The 23,682-nt window shown below is 39.3% G+C and overlaps 1 protein-coding gene across 1 annotated transcript; it reads left to right on the forward strand.

Moving 5' to 3' along the window:
• Positions 1-2,717: 2,717 nt before the first annotated feature.
• naa38 (N-alpha-acetyltransferase 38, NatC auxiliary subunit) lies at positions 2,718-21,785 on the forward strand. Its single transcript, XM_028798339.2, has 3 exons — positions 2,718-2,815; positions 14,089-14,275; positions 21,288-21,785. Exons 1-3 carry the CDS (start codon positions 2,771-2,773, stop codon positions 21,398-21,400), a joined length of 345 nt encoding a protein of 114 aa, XP_028654172.1. The 5' UTR covers positions 2,718-2,770; the 3' UTR covers positions 21,401-21,785.
• The last annotated feature ends 1,897 nt before the right edge of the window (positions 21,786-23,682 follow it).

Genomic DNA, 23,682 nt, shown 5'->3' on the forward strand with positions numbered 1-23,682 from the left:
CTTCACCAATTTCTGTGAGGTTCACCTGCCTTCTTGTAATGCAAATGTTCCTTAGGTTTGTGAAATACAGAGCTCTGCATGCCTTTGTGTCATTTCAGTGTTCAACACCCATCCAGTCCTGCTTATCTTCAAGGTTATATGTTGGCTATTACATGAATGCATTTTGACTTAACATCACCTCATGTGGAGTCGAGCAGAAATGTTTAAAATCAGCCTGTTACCTTATGCATGTTAAGGGCTTGGTGTGAAATTTGAGAAATGGTTGGTTGTGACATACCCAAATCATCACAATTGTAAAACTGCATTCTCCCTGTGGCCAAAACAACACATTCATTACAGCTGTCAGAGCATGGCTTTTCTGTATAGGTGGATGAATCGTGTAACATACATAAGATTTATCATGTACATTATTCTAACTCTGGCAGATTGCCCTCTTTTCATGATTTAGTCATTGCCTAGAGTTTTCATAGCACTCAGCTTTTCCTGTGATGTTTGTGCCAGTCTCTCCCTGAACGCCATCATCTGGCAGCTTCTACAGAGTGAAGACAGTCTGTGAGCTCCAGAATTCTGGTGTAGTGAGTAGTTCCCAAAATTAGAAAAACTGATAAAATGCCTTTACTCCTAAAAGTGTAATCATTTTTGTATCGTTGAGATTTTTTGTTAGGACTGTTTTCCTACTCTTGAGATGTTTAAAAAAACACAGGCACTGGTCTTTTCATCATGGAGGGCTAGAGAGAGTTCCTTGGACTTCATGGCTTGATTTTTGTCCTGACATGTGAATTATGAGATCTTCAGTACACAGGCGTGTACTTTTCTAAGCCATGTTCAGTCAATTCAGTTTGCCATATGAGGACTCCAATCAAGTTTTGAAAATAAGTCCAGGAGAATTAAAGCAAACAGGATGCATATGACCACAATTTGGGTTGTCACACCAAAGGGTCTAAATACTTACAGAAATGGAAGGTTTCAGTTTTAGATTTTTAACAAATTTTGCAAACCTTTCTGAAAAACATATGGTTAATTAAGTGTAGACTGATGGGCAAAAATGTCAAATGTATCCATTTAAAATAAAAGACATGATAAGTGTGCAGAAAGACCAGAATCTGAATACTTTTTGAATCCACTATATTTCTGACAAGCTGTAACAAATATACTGTAATCTCAGTGTGGTATGGCCATTCAGATGTTCTTGTTGTTCCAGAAGGTTAGGTTTGTATTCTGGTCCAGTTGCTTATGGAGTTTTTATATGTTCCAACATTTGTTAATGCAGTGGGAAGGGAACACTAAAACAACCTCGCCAACTTCAGTAACAGTTGTGTACTTTGGCCGTCCTAGTCACTCCAGATGGCTCTGTCCTAAACAATTCTTTACTTACCTTTACAAGGAATACTGTATATTAAAGGAATACTCCAACCATAAATATTTTTTATACGTTAATAAATCTATAGTTTGTGGCTTGTCATGATGACTAAGAAAAATTCTTAATCTTGTGTTTTTATGGAGAGTGGACATAACAAAGCTTCTGGGGGAACAAATGTCTATGAATACAAATGCTGGACAACAGTAAACAATATAACAACATCCATGAAAAAAATGTTGCATTACTCGTGTTGCATAATCCACATTGTCAAGTCATTCAATTGCATGCTCACCATGTAGAAAGCACATGCATTTTTTGCTAAAATATTTGTAAATAAATATTTCGGGAATCTCTGAATCGTGCATGCAGAGGAAATGCATTCAAATAGATCTGAGCTTTTGAAATAAAGACCTGCACTTACTGGTCAAGAGTCTGCTCTCCCAATTTAAAACCTTGTGTGTGAAGGAGGGATTCCTGGTGGTTAGAAAAGAAGTGTGCTCATTCTAGCATACAAAAAAGGTGTGATCTAATGGAGTGTGAGACATAGTAAGCTTTCATGCTTTTAGAGCAGGTGATGAGGATGGGTAGCGAGCATGGCAGAGAAGAATCGGGGAACAAATGAAAGTTATCAAAATGCGGTGTGGGTTCACACCTGAAAAGGGAACAACGGGCGTGATATTTGTTGTCGGACAAATACAGGGAACGCATCAGAAACTACATTCTGTACTTGTAGACCTGGAGAAGGCTTCTGACAGGGTGCCACACAGGATGGTGAGGTGGGCATTGAAGGAATGGCTATTGTCTGCGGTGAGGTCAATGTAATGTACAGGGAAGCACGAACAGCAGACAGGACAGCAGGTGGGAACAGGGAGAGCTTTGAGGTGTTGCGGGGGCTGCTCCTGATACCTGTTCTGAGTCTGGTGCTTTTCATGGTACTGGTCGTGATGGAAGTGGCTGAAGGATGATCATGGAAGACATTGTACACCAATGACCTTGGTTTAATAGCCAAAAGTGAAGCAGAATTGAGGACAGGATACTGAAATGAAAAGAATGATTGGAAGTGAAAGGACTCAAGGTAAAGATGATCAGGTTAAGTTTATTGTCATGTGAACTTTGTACTTGCCTGTCCCCTCAGAAGAGTTGAAAAAAGTAAATACAAAGTATACAGTAGTTTGCATGTAACATTGTTATGCCATATGTATTTGCAAGTATTTTATATATGTGTGTGTGTGTGTGTGTGTGTTTCCGTGTATATATGTATACAGTATATAGAACGAGTTGGCCATACCTCCTATATTTCGCATTACAAGATTGCAGCACTGTAGCCGCCAGTCCGCTAGATGGCACCATTGAGTTGTAAGTTTATTTTATAGCACTGAATGCTACTTTCTCTCAGACTCGTGGGAAGAAATGGCTGCGGTTAAAGAAGAAAATGGTGAGCTGGATAAAACGGTGGTAAGTTGTCATTTGTGTTTTGTCCTCTGCATGAGTAATTTAAAGAAATTAATTTTATTGAATGGCAGACCTGTTGCTGTGCTCAGCCTCGGGCTGCTTGTCAGTTTTTGACGTAGAAGTGATAAGTTTGGGGGTTGAGGGCTTAGACGATCCTTTCTAATCGTAGTTGTTGAGCTGTCCTCCTGAAAGTAATCGAGAAAAAAGAATGTTGAGGATGGAACCGCCAGGCAAGAGGAAAAGATGAGGGTTTATGGAAGTGGTGAGGGAGGACGTGACGGCAGTCGGTGTGGCAGAAAATTGTGTAAAAGACAGGGATAAGTGGTGACCCCTAAATGAGAGCAGTCGAAAGAAGAAGAGCGGCCCTCCTGAAAATAACGTTAACCGTATTTGTTGTGCCTCTCTTGTCACTTTGTGTTGTTTTCTCAATTCTTGTATAAGAGAGCAATTTTTCAAGGGGCTGGCTCAATCCAGTAACGTCAAACTATTAATTCGTTGAATCCAAAAGCAGGAACGACAGCCCTGGACATGTTGGCGGTGCATTGCATGACACGGAAGACGGACAGGCACCCGTATCCACTTACACTCCGTTGATACACTCGCGTCTTAGGAAGTGAAATGAAAACAAGAATAGCTGTGAATAATATATATCTCAATGACAGAAAACATGATTTGAAATTGTTTGAAGAAGTGGTGTAAAAAGCAGGCAAAACTAACCAAAGGAACATGTGAAGTCTTTTGGTATTACGTTTAAATGTACGCTACTTTCTAACTCAGGGCTTTACACCTTGTGTCTGAAGAAGAGGCCTGAGTTGCTTCGAAAGCTTGCATATTGTAATCTTTTTAGTTAGCCAATAAAATGTGCCATTTTGCTTAACTTCTCACTACATCCATAATAGCTAGCATGGTACAATACCCTAGTACTACAAGTTTATGCAGTAATTAAATTGAGAGTTTCGCTGAAACTCTGCCTTGCAAGATCCAAAACGAAACAGGGCATTTTCAGTGGATTCAGAAAGCATTCAGATCCCTTCACTTTCTGCACAGTTAATTGTAGGGCTACAACTAACGATTATTTTGGTAGTCGACTGATCGTTCAAATTTCCCCCCCCCCCCCCGATTAGTCACGATTATTTCATGCCGGACTATTTTGATGCCTGCGACCTGTGGTTGCACATCCTGTTCTGGAATCCAGTGCATGTCTTACCTCATCTGCTCAAGTCTGACCACCTGTGAAAGTCACCCTGATGTCTCTGCATTAACACGATTAAAATTAATAGTAATCAAATTAAAATAACAGCCAGTGAAACATATGACTTTGAAAATAATCAGATGTTTTCTATTAGTGTGACCATCACAATAAAAAAGAAATACATTAAACAATACAAACTAAAGTGTACATAGTCTTTAAACAAAAAAAGTGCATTTAACTTAACCAAAAATGGCCACTGGTGTGTCTTAAAGTCCAAAAGTTTAAATAAAGCTTCAATTCAAATAAAATAAAACAATAATGTTCAGTTTATAAAACATTCAGTTCATATATTCCTGATTGCAGTGCAGGAATGTGAGCATTTCGACATGCTCTGGTTTGAGGCTGGCTCTCTTCTTTGAGACAGTGTTCCCAGCTGCTGAGAAGAGACGCTCAGAGGGAGTAGAGGTAGCAGGAATACACAAGAATGATTTTTTAGACAGAGAAAGATGTTTTAATCATCACACTCTGAAGGAAAAGTGTTGTAGTTTATCACATCATGTACTATATAATGTCAAAATAAAAAAATAACAGACTAAAATATGTAACAAGCTAATTACTGCCAGCATGCCAGAGCCGAATATATTCAGAAAGTACATTTGTTGAACACCGCAACCAGCTAGAGTCGGTTTCTAGTTCAATTTGGAAGCAAGCCGAAGCCGAGTATATGCAGCGACGTACAGTACATCCGGAAAGTATTCAAAGCGCATCACTTTTTCCACATTTTGTTATGTTACAGCCTTATTCCAAAATGGATTAAATTCATTTTTTTCCTCAGAATTCTACACACAACACCCCATAATGACAACGTGAAAAAAGTTTACTTGAGATTTTTGCAAATTTATTAAAAATTAAAAAATTGAGAATCACATGTACATAAGTATTCACAGCCTTTGCCGTGAAGCTCAAAATTGAGCTCAGGTGCATCCTGTTTCCCCTGATCATCCTTGAGATGTTTCTGCAGCTTAATTGGAGTCCACTTGTGGTAAATTCAGTTGATTGGACATGATTTGGAAAGGCACACACCTGTCTATATAAGGTCCCACAGTTGACAGTTCATGTCAGAGCACAAACCAAGCATGAAGTCAAAGGAATTGTCTGTAGACCTCCGAGACAGGATTGTCTCGAGGCACAAATCTGGGGAAGGTTACAGAAAATTTTCTGCTGCTTTGAAGGTCCCAATGAGCACAGTAGCCTCCATCATCCATAAGTGGAAGAAGTTCGAAACCACCAGAACTCTTCCTAGAGCTGGCCGGCCATCTAAACTGAGCGATCGGGGGAGAAGGGCCTTAGTCAGGGAGGTGACCAAGAACCTGATGGTCACTCTGTCAGAGCTTCAGAGGTCCTCTGTGGAGAGAGGAGAACCTTCCAGAAGGACAACCATCTCTGCAGCAATCCACCAATCAGGCCTGTATGGTAGAGTGGCCAGACAGAAGCCACTCCTTAGTAAAAGGCACATGGCAGCCCGCCTGGAGTTTAACAAAAGGCACCTGAAGGACTCTCAGACCATGAGAAAGAAAATTCTCTGGTCTGATGAGACAAAGATTGAACTCTTTGGTGTGAATGCCAGGTGTCACGTTTGGAGGAAACCAGGCACCACTCATCACCAGGCCAATACCATCCCTACAGTGAAGCATGGTGGTGGCAGCATCATGCTGTGGGGATGTTTTTCAGCGGCAGGGACTGGGAGACTAGTCAGGATAAAGGGAAAGATGACTGCAGCAATGTACAGAGACATCCTGGATGAAAACCTGCTCCAGAGCGCTCTTGACCTCAGACTGGGGCGATGGTTCATCTTTCAGCAGGACAACAACCCTAAGCACACAGCCAAGATATCAAAGGAGTGGCTTCAGGACAACTCTGTGAATGTCCTTGAGTGGCCCAGCCAGAGCCCAGACTTGAATCCGATTGAACATCTCTGGAGAGATCTTAAAATGGCTGTGCACCGACGCTTCCCATCCAACCTGATGGAGCTTGAGAGGTGCTGCAAAGAGGAATGGGCGAAACTGGCCAAGGATAGGTGTGCCAAGCTTGTGGCATCATATTCAAATAGACTTGGGGCTGTAATTGCTGCCAAAGGTGCATCGACAAAGTATTGAGCAAAGGCTGCGAATACTTATGTACATGTGATTTCTCGTTTTTTTTATTTTTAATAAATTTGCAAAAACCTCAAACTTTTTTCACGTTGTCATTATGGGGTGTTGTGTGTAGAATTCTGAGGAAAAAATTAATTTAATCCATTTTGGAATAAGGCTGTAACATAACAAAATGTGGAAAAAGTGATGCGCTGTGAATTCTTTCCAGATGCACTGTACATTAATTGAACTCCACAACCGTCTATATTTGCTTCACAGAGCAATTTGGCAGCACACTGGAACTGATCAGTCAGTGCCATATATTTGTTGAGCTGCCAGCTCATGACCCCTGCCAGCCGTGGCAGAACTACAGCACCACTGTCTCTGGGATTCAGCCGCTGCACTAGACAAGCCTGCAGTCATCAGCGTTTACCTTTGTGTGTTCGCATGCTGACAGTTTAAGCACAGTTGGCTCGGTGATTTACTGAATTTTCAATGGCGTCAGTTGCACCTTGAACATATAATAATAGATTGTTGCAGTAGTTTTTTTTTTTTTTTTTTTTAATAGTTTTTACAGTTCATTTGCAGTGTGTAAAATGATCAGTGTTGCAGTAATTGTGATGCGCTTTGCATGAAAAAAAAATTCGTGTTCCATTAAAATTTCACATTTTCTTTTTGAATTACGACGTTTACTTAAAAAGTGCAGCTAAAAAGTATTTGGCGTCCAGGGGTGCATTAAACCCCAAGTATTTGTCGGTTTAAGGGTTAACTATCATTGTAGAAACCTTGATATACACATTATAGTACAAACATCAACATCAACGTTAACATGTGACACTAACTTTACTCTCTAAAACTTACCTCTCAACAGACGACGGCGGCATCACAGCTCCAGGATGCTTGCATTGGTATACTGTGTGCAGTCTTGACAAACAATAACAAACGATACTGCCCCCAGACGTTCATGTAGTGCATTACAGTTACAAAAAACAATGTGGTTCTTTGTGACTGGAGCCTCTATCGAAGGTTCTGTTTATGACGCGTCTACGATTTTTTGTAGTTGACGTCATCGATTACACCGACTAGTTAATTGTGCTGTAGTTTTAATTTTAAATGGATAAATGTACCATTTTGCCCAATGGTCTACAGCAGTGACCCATAATAATAGTGTTCAGAAAGGTTTTCAGCTTTATTTAAAATCAAAAACTGATCTCTCATTTATGGACGTATTCAAGACCTTTTGGTGTGGCACTCCAGCTGGTTGTCAGGTGCACAGGCAGGGTGGTGCAGTGGTTAAGGATTTGGATTTCAAACTATGAAGTTGTGGGTTTAAATCCCACCACTGACACTGTGTGACCCTGAGCAAGTTTCTTCACCTCCTTGTGCTCCAGTTGTAAAAATAAAATAAATGTAGCCAATTGTATCATAAATGTTGTAAATCACTTTGGATAAAAGCGTCAGGCAAATAAGTAAATTATAATGTAATCCTGTTTGCTTTACATCTCCTTGAGATGTGTCTAGAACTTGATTAGAGTCCTCCTGTGGCAAACTGAATTGATTGGACGTCATTTAGAAAGGCATTTGTGTACCTGTGGTGAATTCACACTATGTCAGAACAAAAAAACAGCCCACAAAGTCCAAGGAACTCACTGGATAACATTTGGAGATAACAGGGGCCACATGTATAAAACTTGCTTATGCTCAGAAGCATGTATGTATAAGTCATTTCTTACACAATAGTTGGGATTTATAAAACACAAACTTTGTGTGGAAATTGGTATAAAGTTATGGCAAGTTTCAGCTGTCCATAAATTCTGTGCAGACTTTTTTGTTGTTGGCATTTTGGCGACTCCAAGCGACAGGACTATGAAGTGAACATAAAATCACTTTTCCCCTTTAAATGAAGTGCCAGTCACATTCCAATATTCTTGAACTAATTATATCACAGTTAATTGACATGTTTAGTACAGCTGTCTTAAGTCTTGGATAGAACGCCAAATGCATACACTTAATGTTAATTGACTTATTGTGTAGTCCAGGGGTAGTGCTGGGCGGTATGACCAAAATTCAATATCACGGTATTTTTCAATATTATACCGGTTTCACGGTATTCAATGGTATTTTTTTCCCATGCATGAGTGGATGTTAACCACATTTTCCACTGCAGTTACTGCAGTAGACTGGCTAAGAATAACCTATTCCACTGTCATGAGAATTGTGTGCACATTAAAAAATTTTTTGTACAATGTACAAGTATCAATACAGGTTTGCATGGCCCCATAAAGCGATACTTTTCAAGGGGGTGGCACTAATGAAGAGAAGGAATCACATTGCATGACAGTTGCAGTCAAAATATAGAACCTTTTTATTGAACAAAGTTTGCAAACAGCTTAAACTATAATTTTGACAACATATTTTCAACCGTCCAAAGAGGCATTTAGACGTAGTAAAATATCCAGAGGTGCTTCTCAAAAGTTGTAATGCACAGAACATGTCTTAGTGACACGTTACTGACATGTTAAAGTGACTTCTAAAACAACTTTACCATCATTAAATTGCATAATATTTAAACTAATAATGACAGTGAAATAAATAATAGTGCAACTTCCAGTAATAATACTGTTACTTCAAGGCTTCAAGCCCAGGTACATTACACAGTGTTCACCAAATAAAAATAAAACAAGTGCAAGTTAGTGATGAAATTTTTAGGCAAATTGCATTAATATGGAGCTTGCTTCAAGCTAAGCTATATACATAAATAATAAAACTGCAACTTGCATTTATAATGTTATTTGTGATATAGCGGGTCCATGGTTTCAAAAAAAAAATATGGCCAGTTTTTAAATCCAGTTAGCCATGTCCATAGGTGCGATTGCACGACCTCGGGGAGTTGATGAGGTAATTGGGGCAAGTTGCACCTGCACATGCCGAGATGTATATTTTTGGGCCATCGGGATAGGGGGAAGGAAAAAAGAAAAGATAGAACAGAAGGAGGTTAAAGAAGGGAAAAGGCAGTCGTGGGAGACGAACCAGACGCCAGGAAGGAGAAGGCAGCGTGAGCTGGGGCTCCATGAGGGAGCGCAGGCTGAGGTGCTTTAGGGGTTGGCTTGCCCCATTGACTAAGCATGTAGAGTGGGGCGAGCGAGATGTAAGGCAATAATAATAATTCATTTTATTTATAAGGCACTTTACATTAGTAGTAAATTTCAAAGTGCTACATAAAAATATTTAACAAAGACAAAACAAGATAAAAACAGAGATAAAACAACAATAAATAGTGGCATTCTTGTTAATATGCTTTCCTAAATAAAAAAAGTCTTTAGCTGCTTTTTAAAATGGCCCACAATCTGCTGTGTTCTCAAGTTCCCTGGTAGGGCATTCCAGAGCCATGGAGCAGCGACTGCAAAGGCCTCCCAATGGATCCGAGGAGCGACTGAGTGAGCATGAAGAAAGACTGGTGGTGTGCCGACCTCAGACAGTCTGGCTGCGCAGTGTGGCGGCAGCCAAGATGGGGGTCGGCAGAAAGGAGTTCGTGCTACAGAGGCTCCGCCGGCAACACCAGTGATGGGTGAGCCGGGGAGACGGAAGGTGGTGGGCTGCGATCGAGTGAGGAGAGAGACTGCATTTTAATGTCTATTTTAACGGATTTATTTATTATGGATTTTATCCACACGTTTCACTGGTTTTATGTACTTGCTATTTATTTGGGTACTGTATTTTTTTTGAACACCGCACAATGGACACTTGGTTTTACTTTTGACTGTTTTTAATAAAAGCACTTGAGCACTTTCCACCATCCCCTGGCTACAATATGATTTGTCAGCTCATCTCATCATAACTATCGACAGTGTTGGTTCAACAGACTCCCATGTGGGAAGAGGGAGTCTGTAGGGGACCAGCATCATCACACTATTACACAGTACCCAGGTACATTACACAGTATCCAAGTATTGAGAAAAAAAAAAAAGTGCTACTTGGCTTGCAGTATTATCCAGTAGTATAGAAACAGTGTTCACACATTTGAAAATAATAATGGTTCACATCCGACCTTTTAAAACCAAAGTATTTCCAGACAACAGACATGACTCCCTTTTTCAGCAAAAAGTTCTTATGTGTCATCATGTTCAACTTTATCATCAGCTTCAGTTTCAGTATGTTCTGTCCATTTTCACTGCGCAATACCTCCACTAACGCATGTACTCCATTGCATGCATGTTTAGCGGTGTAGCAGTGAAAAAGGTCCCCCTTAAACAGTTTCCCGCTGCACCACGTTCCAACCGTTGTTTAGGCTATTTAAACCATTTAAATTCCATATCATAACAAAGATAAACTGTTTTCGGTATGAACCGGTATACCTCCCAGCACTACCCAGGGGTGTGAAACTCCGGTCCTGGAGGGTCGCAGTGGCTGCAGGTTTTCATTCTAACCATCTTCTTCATTAGTGACCTGTTTTTGCTGCTAATTAACTTCTTTTGCTTTAATTTTAATTAACTTCACTCAGGCCCCTTTGTTGTTTCTTTTTCCTTAATTAGCAGCCAAATAATAATCAGACAAGAAACAAGCCGCCACATAATCAGCTCACCTGTGCCCATCACACAATATCTGAAAATAAAGAAAGGTGAAGGTCTCAGTAACGTTGATCTCTCAGGTACCCAAAACATTTTGACGGTGTTTTTAGAAAAAACAGAAAATCAACAGTTTTCGAAATGCCTACTATGGCAGAATGAGAGCAGCAACAAGCCATGGAATTAAATAATGAGTTTAATTAACAGCAAGAATTGGCTTCTCATTAAGAAATTGGTTGGCATTTGAAGCTGCAATTTAGCTGTTCAACTATTAGCTCGTTTTACATCTCATTTCTGTTTGGCTGTCATTTAATGAAGAAAAGAATTAATTCAGAGCACTGGATCCTTTAAAACCGGGCTATTAAAATGAAGGGAAAAGAAGTTAATTTGCAGTGAAAACTGGTCTCTGATTAGGAAAAGGGTTAGAATGAAAACCTGCAGCAACCCCGGCCCTCCAGGCCCAAAGTTCGACACCCGTGGTGTAGCCGGTCAATTTTGCCGGTAAGGTGTGTGTTGTACAACGTAACTGGCAGTGGCAGTGTTTGCTTTTTTTAGAGAATATAGCCAGTGGCAGAGTAAGGAGAGTATTTCAGGGATCAAGATGATTTTTTTTGGCTCGTGATGATGTCTGACTTATAAGCCAAATTAGACTTCGTAGAGGTGTCCTGTTGGAGTTGTGTGCTGAACTGGATCCTACATTACAGATCCCATCACACTGGAATCGCGCCATCCTTGTTCTGTTACCAACCATTGAGTATTTTGCAACAGCCACTTCTAAGCGTGAATTGCCTGATGCACGCAGTATCCTTAACATCATGGGGAGCAAGCTGAAATCAAAAGGCAGTCTGAAGTGACTGCTGATTTTCCTAATGTAACTGGCACAATTTACTGCACACACATTGCAATAAAGGCACTATCACAGAATGAATTTGCTGTTATAAACAGAAAGCACTTTCTTTAAATTAATATACAACTAATGTATGATGCTCAAATGTATCTGACTAATGTTGTTGCGCGGCAGAACCCAAGATTCCTTTATTTTATCAAATAGTAGTGTGGGAAGCTGATTTTTGGGTCCACATTACAGACAACTTGTATAATCTTTCATTCAGGTGATTTTTAGGTAAACGGTGATGGAACAGACCATTGGTTAATTAAAACAAAGATGCTGGTGTTTGGATTTGACGGAAGGCACACTGCTATGTGGCCCCACAAAATTTTGCTGCATTGTGATGGCTTGTGCAGTACTGTAAAGCATAGCACAGAAACATGGACAGTTTCAAAACATCAACACACTGGCAGTCAAGATGTTTGTGAGTTGTATGTTGAATGTAAAAAGACTAGTATTGAAACACTGACGTTTATTAGGCAATTTTTTTTCCCCCCAAAGTTCATTAAGAATGTTCTTATTATCTTACAGTATAGGATATTGATGAGTTACTTTAAAGTGGCTACACACATAGAAATATTTGATTTTTTTACAGCATTATGTTATTTTATTCATTAGGTGACAGCAGAATACTGCCCCAAGCATTATTTGGGCTTAATAATGTAAAGCAGATCATTAATTGTCACCCTGAATCTGACTTCCATGGAACTCTTAGCCCAAGTTAGCCTCAGGGTTACCACCACGAAGGTTAAACAGGACTGCCCATAGTTTTGTATGCAGCTGCAAGTGCACAGTGAGGTTGAAAATGTGTAAGGGTCCTACTAGCCCTTCTCTGCATATTTATGGTTTTTAGTCTGATGGAAACACTGTCAAGTATCGTGTTGTAAGTCAAGACCTAAATGTATTCCTATGCGCAGCTTTTTGAAAATTGTTTTCATATGATCAAACCTCTCATCAGAGAGTACATACATTTCAGTAGTCACCCAAAAATAAAAGTCTGGCTTGAAAGATTTGATAACTGCTTCCATGTGCTCAGTTCAGAATTACATAACATTTCAAATCCTCTTAATCCAAATCTTTGTCCTTGGGTTAGAACCTATCCTGTTAGATATTATTAAATGAAAAGTTGAAACAAGCATTTTGTATTCTTAAATAAGTAATAAGGCTGTAACAATAAAAAATAAGGTTTTGTTTGTTAATTTAAAGTTAATGTAGACCTCCTGTTAGCTTGGTCTTGAATTAAGCACTAATGTGGAAAGCTCCCAAGATGAGAGGAAGATTCACAATCGAAAATAGTGCAAATGATTAATCAAAATGCTTCTTTCATAGCAAATTGCAAAACAAAATGGGGTATTTTGTATTAGGTTTTTAGAAATATGAACATAGCAAGGAGTAGGGGCAAAAGTGAACATAGTGCTTTTATTAAAACCAGCAAAAAAAGTGTCCAAAAAGTGAATTTATTATTTATCTCTTCAATAAATAAATAATCCTTAAACAGGATACAATCCATGACAGTAAAAGTCAGAATTAAAATTGAGAGTAAACCAATAGTCATTGGGTCCTTCATGCTCTGTCAGACAAGCCCAGTGCATCTCCCTCTTCGTCTCCACAGCTCACCCTTTGCTTGCTCAGCTTGTGCAGATGATAGCAGCTGTGGTCCATACCTTCCAACCCCCATCTTTGCTTCCTCAAGCAGGGTCGGCCAGACCACTTGGGGTCGGTTGTGCACCCATCCATCTTCCTTCTTGCTCCCCTGGTGTACCTCGGATCCCTGGGTGAGGACTCCCTCTCGATCACACCCACTCATCACCAATATTCAGTGGAGACAATCCTCTTTAGCGGCAATCACTCTTTTACGGGGCTCATGCCCGTGCTGCCCTTTGCCATGTTGGCAGGCTTGCATGTTCTGCCTCTTCCCTTTGATGCTGTTCTCATGACTCTGTTCTTGCTCTTTTTTTTTCACCCCTCCCCTTTTTCTCGTGCTTGCTCCCCCTTATACGGACCGCATCCTCATGTACAGGTGTGTCTCACCCCAGTTACCGCACCAACCTCCCGGAACTGCACGAGCACGCACACCCACAGAGATAGAGCTGGCCATTCAAGTATTCATTTATTTAAAATCTGGCCGCCTTTTTCTCAGCCTTGGACCATCTGTTCCACATTATCTGTGTATGTATGTTATTTTTTATTTTCAATAATCCTAAAAGTTAAAAATTTGAAAGGTGAAACTCAAATGGCAGAACATAAACGAGGTGCACAGTCCTGTACTGTGTATTTTACCAGTCCTTTTTTGGATCATTTTTGTTAGCTTGAGATTCATATTTATTCACATGCATTAAGTTTGAAAATCATAGGGAAGACAAAAAACATGCATCCTTGCCAGTGGAAAACAAAGCATTGAAAATAGTTGGATATTAACAAATGCTTAATTTATACACTCTTTGCACTTTTATGTGTATTTATGATCTGCTGCTTGGCTTTGATTTTTTTTTTAATAGAGTATTGGAGAACACAGTGAGTTGGATTCTTCTTATTCACTAGCACGTCAAAAACTGGAAAACCTCCTGAACAAAAGCATGAGGATTCGGATGACTGATGGTCGTACACTGGTGGGTCTGTTTTTGTGTACAGACCGGGACTGTAATGTTATCTTGGGATCAGCACAAGAGTTTCTCAAATCCACAGGTAAGTGCAACTCCTAATAACGTCACCATTTTGCCCATTTCACTCAATTAGACTTTGTATTTGGTTTGACTACTAATCCATGAATAATTTTATATTGCTGAGATAAACCACTTTATATAAAACTGATTTTACAGTAAACCTTTTGGGCAGAAAAGCTACATAAATGTCATAATTATTTCTTCTGCCATCTATTTTTCATTCTGAATTAGTGTAGTGTGTTTTTGTTTTTTCTAGTCAAGGAAATATTATACTGCAAAACAGTAAAATCAGTTGGCATCTGTAAATTCATAAATATTTAACCTGCAAATATTTAGTCTCTTAGATAGTCAGTGTTTCACTTTGCATATTACAAAAGTTAGAGAAAAAGTACTGATTAGCCTTTTATTTTTCTTCCACTGTTTTATAGACTGTAACATTTTAAGGATAGCTTTTACCAATTGATGCATGTGTATTCTCAGATTGTTTAATGTTTAGAATATTTTGAAGTTTTTTTTTTTTATTAACATTCATGAGCTTGCAGTCTGGCAGTGACAGTTTGTAATGCTGGGAGCTGGAGTGATCCAAATATTTTAAAAACTCTACTTAATTAGAAAATGCAAAATAATAATGAAATTTATTTGCACAATGTGCCTAGTGTCAACACATGTCAACATCCATTAGCAATTGGTTTCCTAATTGTATTTGATTCATTACTGTATAAATTCCTATATTTCCTGAGTGAAGGGCAACTTCAGCTGCTCTTTAGTTGGTTGGTTTCATATTTTTCCAGAGCTGCAGACACTCCCACTTATTGGCAGCAAATTAGTATTGTTCTAGATTTTTTAAATCTAATGTGATTGGACAGTAGTCGATGCACTGTTTCATGTTCACGACAATGGTTCACACCCTCCATTAACATACCTACAGATAAGAGAGCTCAACTTTAAGTGGAACATCAGAAATCAAAGAAAATTCAGTTATTTCTTTAATGAAAACACCCCTTTATAAATTGTTCACTTGAAGAAAAAATTAAGATAAAGGAGCTTGGACTGGACCAACCTGACTTAAGAATTCAGCAGAAAGCAAGTGATCGCGGACAAGCTTACAGACTTTTTCCCAGACAAATTCTGCAGGTGATCAAGATCAGTCTGAGAAGAATAGGTCTACCTGGATAAGCTGGTATATAAGCAGCTCTGCGATTGACATGTTGGAGCATTTCAGACATGTATCCTGATGACCAATCCATCTGCCCCTGGGTGTGTGGTCACAGTGTGCCCACAGGGTTAGTGGATAGTGGGCATTTGAGTTGCCTCTGAGGTAGAGAGGGGCGGGCAAAGGGGTGAAGCAGCTTAGAGATGCCACCAAAGTGTTAAGTGCTGTGTCATGTGAATGCTAATCTCGGAGCTCCTTTTTTACCGGTTTCTCCAGTAGTCCTGCCCCTTCAGGAAGTTTAGCAAGTATATGAGATATACTGTATATGTGTTTGTGGTTAGTAAAATAGTGGTGTGCCTTGGAATGATTTTGGTTATAAAAAGTGCCACTACAGAAGAATATGTTTTAGTAAACACTGCACAATAGTATGAGGCTATTTTCTGTCAGGCTTAGTGAAATGATTAATCAGAAAGTAATTGAGAAATTTCAGAACTAAAGGAAAGGTGAGCAAAATTTATTTTCAAGGAAAATATAGGAATCCTGATCATAAAGGCAGAATAAGATTTAGGTTGAACTTGTGTCATGGGTGTAGTACAAAACGGGTTGGGGGGCAAGTTACACTATATGGACAGATGTATTGGGATGCCTGACCATTATACCAACAGGGACTTTAATGACAATGCATTCAAATAAATAGACTTTAATGTGGAATTGGTCCCCACTTTGCAGCTATAACATCTTCCAATCTTTTTGGAAGGCGTTCCACAAGATTTAGGAGTGTTTCTGTGGGAATTTGTGTTCATACATTCTGTAGAGCATTTATGAAGTCAGGTACTGATGTTGGATGAGAAGGCCTGGCTCTCAATCTCGCCTCCAGGTTATCCCCAAAGATGATGGGGTTAAGGTCAGGGCTCTGTGCTTAATTAATGCCAGTGGAAGTTTGAAACTCTTCAGCTATAGAATCAACAGAGTGTTGGCCACATTTATGCACCTTGCAACTTAGCAGTCGCTGACCCAGCACTCTGACCTTACTTGGTCTTCTGCTTTGTGGCTGAGTTGCTGTTTTGCCTAAATTTCACACACCATCTTATTGCAAAGGTGGCATCCTATCACAGTACCATTCTTGAAGTCACTGAGCTCCTCTGAACCAACCATTTTGTTGCACAATTTTTTGTAAATGGAGCTTGTATGCCAGGCAGGGTGCTTGATTTTATACACCTGTGGCAATGGGTCTGATTGAAACATCTGAATTCAACAATTCAGCATCGTGTCCCAATTATGTTTTGTCCATATCTTAAAACAAGCACTACGAGGGGTTTTGTGAATCTTAAATGTGAATTTGTGCCCAGGGAGGAAAGCCTGGCAAACTTGCATAGGACTGGGCAGACTGGCAGCAAGTGTTGAATAAGATTAAGGTGGGAATGACTGCGGTTGTGGTAAGTGATAAACTGGGACTCAAGACTTGAGAAAAATCAGAGGATTAGTGATTGTATGATATGGATTTATGGAATACAGTGGAAACGGCCAAAGACTGGGCACTCTTATTAGCAGAGGCAGAATAAGATTTGGATTGGACTTATGCTGTGGCTCTGTTATAGGACAGATGGAGGTGCACGTTATTGGACTATTAATGAGGTGGGGTGTGAGGATATTGTGGTGTGGGTTTTGGCAGAATGGGGAACTGGGCAAGTTGGCAGAGGATAGGGCAACTTAGGGACATATGTAGTATACATTTTAGGAGTGGGTGCTGCTGTTCCTTTCCACATCTACCAATATAGGGCAAGTTATGGGAAACTTGGGAAACTGTGGATGTCACTTACTGAAGTTTTGGAGCACAGTAGAAATGGGAAAGTTGGCACCAGATTGGGCAGCATAATGGAAATGGTATAATACATTTTAACATAGATTTGTCCATTGAGTCTGATACTGGACGAGCCAAGATGTGAATTGACTGTATAATGAGGTCTACGAGAGCATGTGGAATGACCAGATAGATATGAAAGGTACTGTATAATAAATTGATGTGAAAGGCTCTGTATAATAGATAAGTGCTGCTTCAGTTTGTCCCTCCAAATACTGCACATCTGGCCAAATTTTTTTTTCACCAGCCACAACTGCAGTCTATCATGTAAAAAGTTAAATAAAGAAGGCAACTGTAGGATGAAAATATACTTAGTTTTAAAAATATATATGATTTCTATGTTAGCTTTTCACAGCTTTGTTAAAAAGTGTCCATTATTAGAGGGAAACTATGCAGCTGAGGAAATGTGTCGGAAATTGGTATAAAAAGAAGTATGCAACAGAGATGCATGAACATATGTAATTCAGTGTTTACTTCTAGCAGTTCTTCTCCCTTTTTTTGCTCAGTTGTCACATTTTACAATATGAATTTTGTTTGCTTATGGGCAGTAACATCCAGGGCTGTTATAATGTGTCTCTATAAAAAACAAATTATACCAACATTATTATACCAACATTTTACCAGTTTTAGATTTAAAAAAAAAAAGGCCAGAAAGGTGTTGTACATCTGGCATGACGAGGAATAGCAGCAGATGGTTTTCTTTTACTGTTCTTCACTGCCAGCATTGTGGCTGTAACTATGATTTGAATGGTCATCTGGAAACATTATGGTCTGTGCTGATTCTTTGGCAATAGCAGAACATTACAGATGATTATCAAAGGTAATGTAAACTTGAGGTTTTGGTACAAATATTCTTTGCACTTGGGCCAGAACTTTGGAGATACTCATCGTTACAACTAGTTCATTATTGTAAAAGCTCAGATCATGCTTACCAGAGATTTGGGTTTGTATGGTTTATTGTAATTGTTTGTCATGTCGGGTGACTCTATGCATTTTTTGTACTCCTTATTATATAGACCTTAACAGAATGTCTCGTATCCCATATTTGTATCATGGTCTTAGGTGCCGTAGCTCAGCACTTTTCCATTTCCTTACATTTATAACAGTGGTCAGTTAGATCAGACAGGAGTTAAGTTACACATTTTTTATGTATTATGGATAATGTGGCTAAAAGTATTAATCAGAGGTCAACTGAGCGTTGGCAAAATAATAATACCACCCTGGTGATAATCAGTTCATCTTGCTTGGACTCCCAGGTGACTCACTTTTGGATTATACTTTGATCTAGCCTTGTCCTGTATGGACCTTGATCCAGCGTATCTTTGAATGGTGTTAGTGATGACTTGTCCCCCTCCGTGAATGGGAAATGATACAGAGACAGAGAATCCTTACTTGTATCAGTTCCTGTCACATGTCATGGACCAATGAGGCATCATGATACAGAGTAGCCCTTCTGTTTCAACGACCAATCCTAATCAGCCATACCCCAGACACTGTTTCACACTGGTTCTTGTTTTGGCAAGACTTAAGGTAAGCGCCAAAAGTGACTCTACTTCGTTGGGCCCTTGAGCAGGGCCCTTAACCTGCAATTGCTCTGTCCTGCTTATGACGTAATTTGCATCCAGCCCTGCATGTAGGCCCTCCAAACTGCAGGGAAAAACCTGGGGGTTGGTGACAGAATTGGCACTCCAGCAACCATAAAAAAACCTCACACTGTTCCACTCCATCTGAACTAGTGTGGTGCTGAGGTGTCACCCATTACATGGCTGCACTCTGGTCCTATTCTGGGATCCTGAGTTGGTTTGTCATGTGATGGGTGCGGCAATGCACTGTATCAGCGTGTGCTCCTAACCCCTCTCTCTCTCAAGGCTGTATACCATACCATTCCATCCAGCTGGATTGCCCAACTGTCTAAAGAACATGAGTTGATTTTTCCCATAAAACTCAATATAATTAATCTTGACTCCAAAAGCTGACTTCACCAAGTTTAGCTGACTCTTGTGGAACTGACTCTTTGGGCCGTTGCTACCATGTGACCTGAAAGTGAAATCTCAAGCCATTTCCTATTTAAGATGGCAGCACATTATTGGTAGCATCCAAGCTTCTGTATAGTATTTTTTTTCTTTCAGAACAGAATCTAACTCAAGCAAGTAAGACTAACATAGAAAATATAACAGTATGCTTTAAAATGAGTCCAAATGAAAGACATCAGCATTCAGCCCCACCTAAAAAGAGAAAAAAAGAACAATACAAAATATTCTTACATATTCATACAATTCCAGTCAAATGTTTTAGAACACCACAGTTTTTCTTCAGATTTAATCAGTTAAAATGCAATGAATGACCTGAAATGGAGAAAAGGTATGCAGTAAACTGCCAGAAGCTTAACTTTAAACTTTTAGGTTAGGAAAAAGTGAAAAAAATGAAATTTCAGAATATTACAAATAAATCTTCTTCAGGGAACAACTAATAGGTTATGTCCTACAAATGTTCTTCAGCAGTTAAAGTAAATTAAGCCTTGCAAGTTGAAGCAGACAATTTGCACAGGCGTCCTAACTTCTTTTGATTACTTAAAAACTAGCAGACTGCTAGTGTATGTATATATACATTTACAGTATATATGATAAAGCAGTAAGTAGTGTAAGAAAGTTAAGCTCAGGATATTAATGAGTTCTTGACACATAACATAATTAGATTTTTTCAGTTTTTCCTAATGAATTGCTTTTCTCACTGAGTTATAGAAGGTGAATTAGGATTCCTACAGTGGAACAGAAAACAGCTAAGTGCTAGTAGTGTGGTACAGGATATTGTAGTCAGTTTCTCATGACACACTTTAATTCTGCCTGGTAGACTTTCGCATACAGCCGTTCATCCTTTAGAAGTGATTTTAAATCCAAGGCTGTCTAAAGCGATGTAAGACATATGCAAAACATTTACCGGTTTTGACTTCTTTAGAAGTCTCTCAGGCTTTGAAGGGTAAAGTTTATGAAAGAGCGAGACATAGCCGAAGAAAGCCAGACATGTATTAAAATTGGAAGGTACATAGATGAGTGATCAGATGTACATGTGGAGTGACATAGAGTGAGAAGAAGACTTACTTAAGATACAAGACTTGGTGTGTAGGTGATAGGAAAATCAGATGGAGCTGGTTGGGCACGTGGACTGAAAGCAGAGGATGATTGGGTGAAGAGGTGCACCAAGATGGAGGGGATGAAGTCTAGAGGGACACTGAAGAATTCATGTTGGTGGTGTCAGATGATATGAAAAGAATGGATCTCACACCAAAGAATGCCCAGCATAAAAAAATAAAATTGGATGAAGAAATTTGTGGTTAACCAGCTAACCTTGTTATACCCAGAAAATGGCTGTTAAACCAGTGATGATGATGAAGAAGAATTGAACTCTTACCTTTATTATTGACAGTTTTTATGTTATGATGAAAATACAGAAATCAACAGAAAAAATGTGTTTGCTAAGTTTAACTGGATTGTATACTAGCATTTGTGTGTGTTACGCGGGGGGTAGTTTAGTGCCTGTTTATCTTGGGTTTTTCATATATTTAGTATTTGATAATCCAACACCTGCCTACTAATAGGTAATGCTGCTCACCTGAGCTGTACACTAGAGGAGTACAAATCAGCATTTATTGTGTTCGCTAGTTTACTTACAGTGTTTGAGGAGACCTTTAGTTGCTTCCATTAACACCATTTTTTAAATATGGTTGAATAACAGCTACTTAAAAGGTAATTAGGTGCCAGTAAAGATTTCATCTTGATACTACATAATTTAATCTCTGCATGCTTTTCTGTTGACCCTGCTATATATTTGAATGTGTGGATTATCACAGGTCACAGCAGAATTTTAAATTGAGAAGTAAATATTGCTTGTCATTATTTTGTGGGTTTGATTCTCTTGTTAGCAGCCAACAAGAAGCTTTATTTCTGGGGTCTTACAGAGATGATTTAATTAAACTCACTGTAGTGTTTTTTTGTTTTGTTTTTTTGTTTCTTCTCCTCACAGATTCATTTTCCCAGGGAGAGCCAAGAGTCTTGGGTCTAGCGATGATCCCAGGGCACCATGTTGTGTCTATTGAAGTTGAATCAGAAAGTTTGGTAACATCGCAGTATCTATGATTGTACTGGGAGAAGTTCACAATAGCAAGTGAGACATCAGGACTGCTACGTTGTAGAAGCATAGCAGTTGCAAGTGAAACTGTACAGTTTACCTCAAACAAAAATTATAACAAGTCTGCAAAGAGGGCTTTCACCTCGGATAACCACAGCAACAATGAAGCTGCCATTCTGAAGAACTTTTATTCCTTTGTTTCCAGATTCTCTTTACCTTTGTGAAAAATCTTTGGAAAAGCAAAGTTGGAGTCTTTGTATTTTTTTGCCCTTTATTTTGTGCAGTTTGATTCCCTAAGTTTTGTTTTTCCTTTTGGTCAATTTGAATAGCTTGACTATCAAATTGTATAAATATTTAATTGTATGTGCAATAAATTACGTTGGTTTCTTTTTTTCCCCTGCCTCAAAAGAGTATAGAAATGTGTCACATGCTTCATAAAGTGGGATGTATAGCAGTCAACTATTAATCAACAACAACATTTATTTATATAGCACATTTTCATACAAATAATGTAGCTCAAAGTGCTTTACATGATGAAGAAAGAAAAAAAAAGACAAAATAAGAATTAAAATAAGAGAACACCAATTAACATAGAATAAAAGTAAGGTCCGATGGCCAGGGAGGACAGAAAAAACAAAAAAACTACAGACGGATGGAGAAAAAATAAAATCTTCAGGGGTTCCAGGCCATGAGACCGCCCAACCCCCTCTAGGCATTCTACCTAACATAAATGACATCAATCAGTCCTCATTGTAATCAGAATTTTTTTTATTGTAAAAATGTCCTTAAAAAATATAATAATGTGTATATTCTTCATTTTCATCCTCTTTTTGCAAATCTTTGCTGATACAAAGCTTTCTAATCATCTCTGTCCATCAATTTGTTCTGAATCTTTCCTTACAGTGTGACTGACTTCAGTGCAGTCACTTAATAAGAACATAAAGTTGACAAATAGAGAACACCATTCAGCCCATCCAGCCATAATAGCTAAGCTGTTCAAGTGTCCCATGATGTTTGACAGCATGTCCAGTAATCCAAATAAGTGAGTGCTTTTAAAGCCTTCCAGAGATGTGGAGTGCTCCGGTTTTCTATCTGTTCATGCTACAGTTGGTTGTGTTTACTCCTCCCAAAAAATATATTTTTATATGTTACTTACCCCATGTGGTTTGTAGCATTGGCAAAAAAATGTTCTAAGCCCATTTGTTAATGGAGAACAAAGATGGCACCATATTTGATATAAGGGGAGCCCATGGTGACCAACGCTGGACAATGGCAGTCAATGCCAAAAAGTCCATAAAAATCTCACATTACAGTAATCCCTCACTTATCGCGGGAGGTTCCAAGGCCAACCGCGATAACTGAATTTCCGCGAAGTAGCGACACTATATTTATTTAATTATTTAACGTTATTTGGACGTTTTTAAACCCTCCCTGTATTGTTTACAACCCACCGTTTACTCTATTAAAAACAGGGACAACTGCTAAGCAATATGAAATCGGTAGATAAGTTTACACTTACTGTATAGCGAAGTACACGTAACAGCTTGTAGGCGGTCATGACGTCGTCGACCTTGTTGCAAAGATTCCTAAAGAAGATTCCATCCAGACTACTGCCTTATCACGTCCACTTGCAACTCGTTTTGCACCCTGGTTAAAGGACACTGCGGCCGTAGATCTTATATGCTTTTCCTCCTTTTTAAATAAAAAGAATCGATGTCCTGCAGCGGTGTAGCTCTTCCCTTCCTTCAACATATCCAAAACTTTTACCTTTTCTGCAATCATTTGCATCTTCTGTTGGTGCTTGGACACGGCCCCTGAAGCATTAGCACGTTAATGATGAATGAGTGAGATGAGACTTTCTGGTTAATGCAACACTCCGTCACTGAGCCAATCAGCAGCACACAGGAACTTAACTGCGTGCTCTGATTGGGTAGCTTCTCAGCCATCCGCCAATAGCATCTCTTGTATGAAATCAACTGGGCAAACCAACTGAGGAAGAAAGTAAAAAGACCCATTGTCCGCAGAAACCCGCGAAGCAGCGAAAAATCCGCGTTATGTATTTAGATATGCTTACATATAAAATCCGCGAAGTCGTGAATCTGCGAAAAGTGAACCGCGAAGTAGCGAGGGATTACTGTATTGTGGTCGGCCTTGGAACCTATCTCCCGCGATAAGTGAGGGATTACTGTAATGAAGAGACAGTGTGACTGACACTGGAGGACCTTGATCACTCGCAGTGTCGCTCCCTGTGGTCTTACAACTGGAGAATCAAGGTGGTATATTAACATCC

This window comes from Erpetoichthys calabaricus, chromosome 3 (genome assembly GCF_900747795.2).
Source record: "Erpetoichthys calabaricus chromosome 3, fErpCal1.3, whole genome shotgun sequence".
NCBI lineage: Eukaryota > Metazoa > Chordata > Cladistia > Polypteriformes > Polypteridae > Erpetoichthys > Erpetoichthys calabaricus.

What these genes read in the sequence shown, in the direction of transcription:
- naa38 (XM_028798339.2), top strand. Translation starts at nt 2,771, where the DNA reads ATGGCTGCGGTTAAAGAAGAAAATGGTGAGCTGGATAAAACGGTG. An exon ending in GTGAGCTGGATAAAACGGTG is followed by an intron (nt 2,816 to 14,088) that starts GTAAGTTGTCAT and finishes TTTTTTTAATAG; the next exon opens with AGTATTGGAGAACACAGTGA. An exon ending in AGAGTTTCTCAAATCCACAG is followed by an intron (nt 14,276 to 21,287) that starts GTAAGTGCAACT and finishes TTCTCCTCACAG; the next exon opens with ATTCATTTTCCCAGGGAGAG.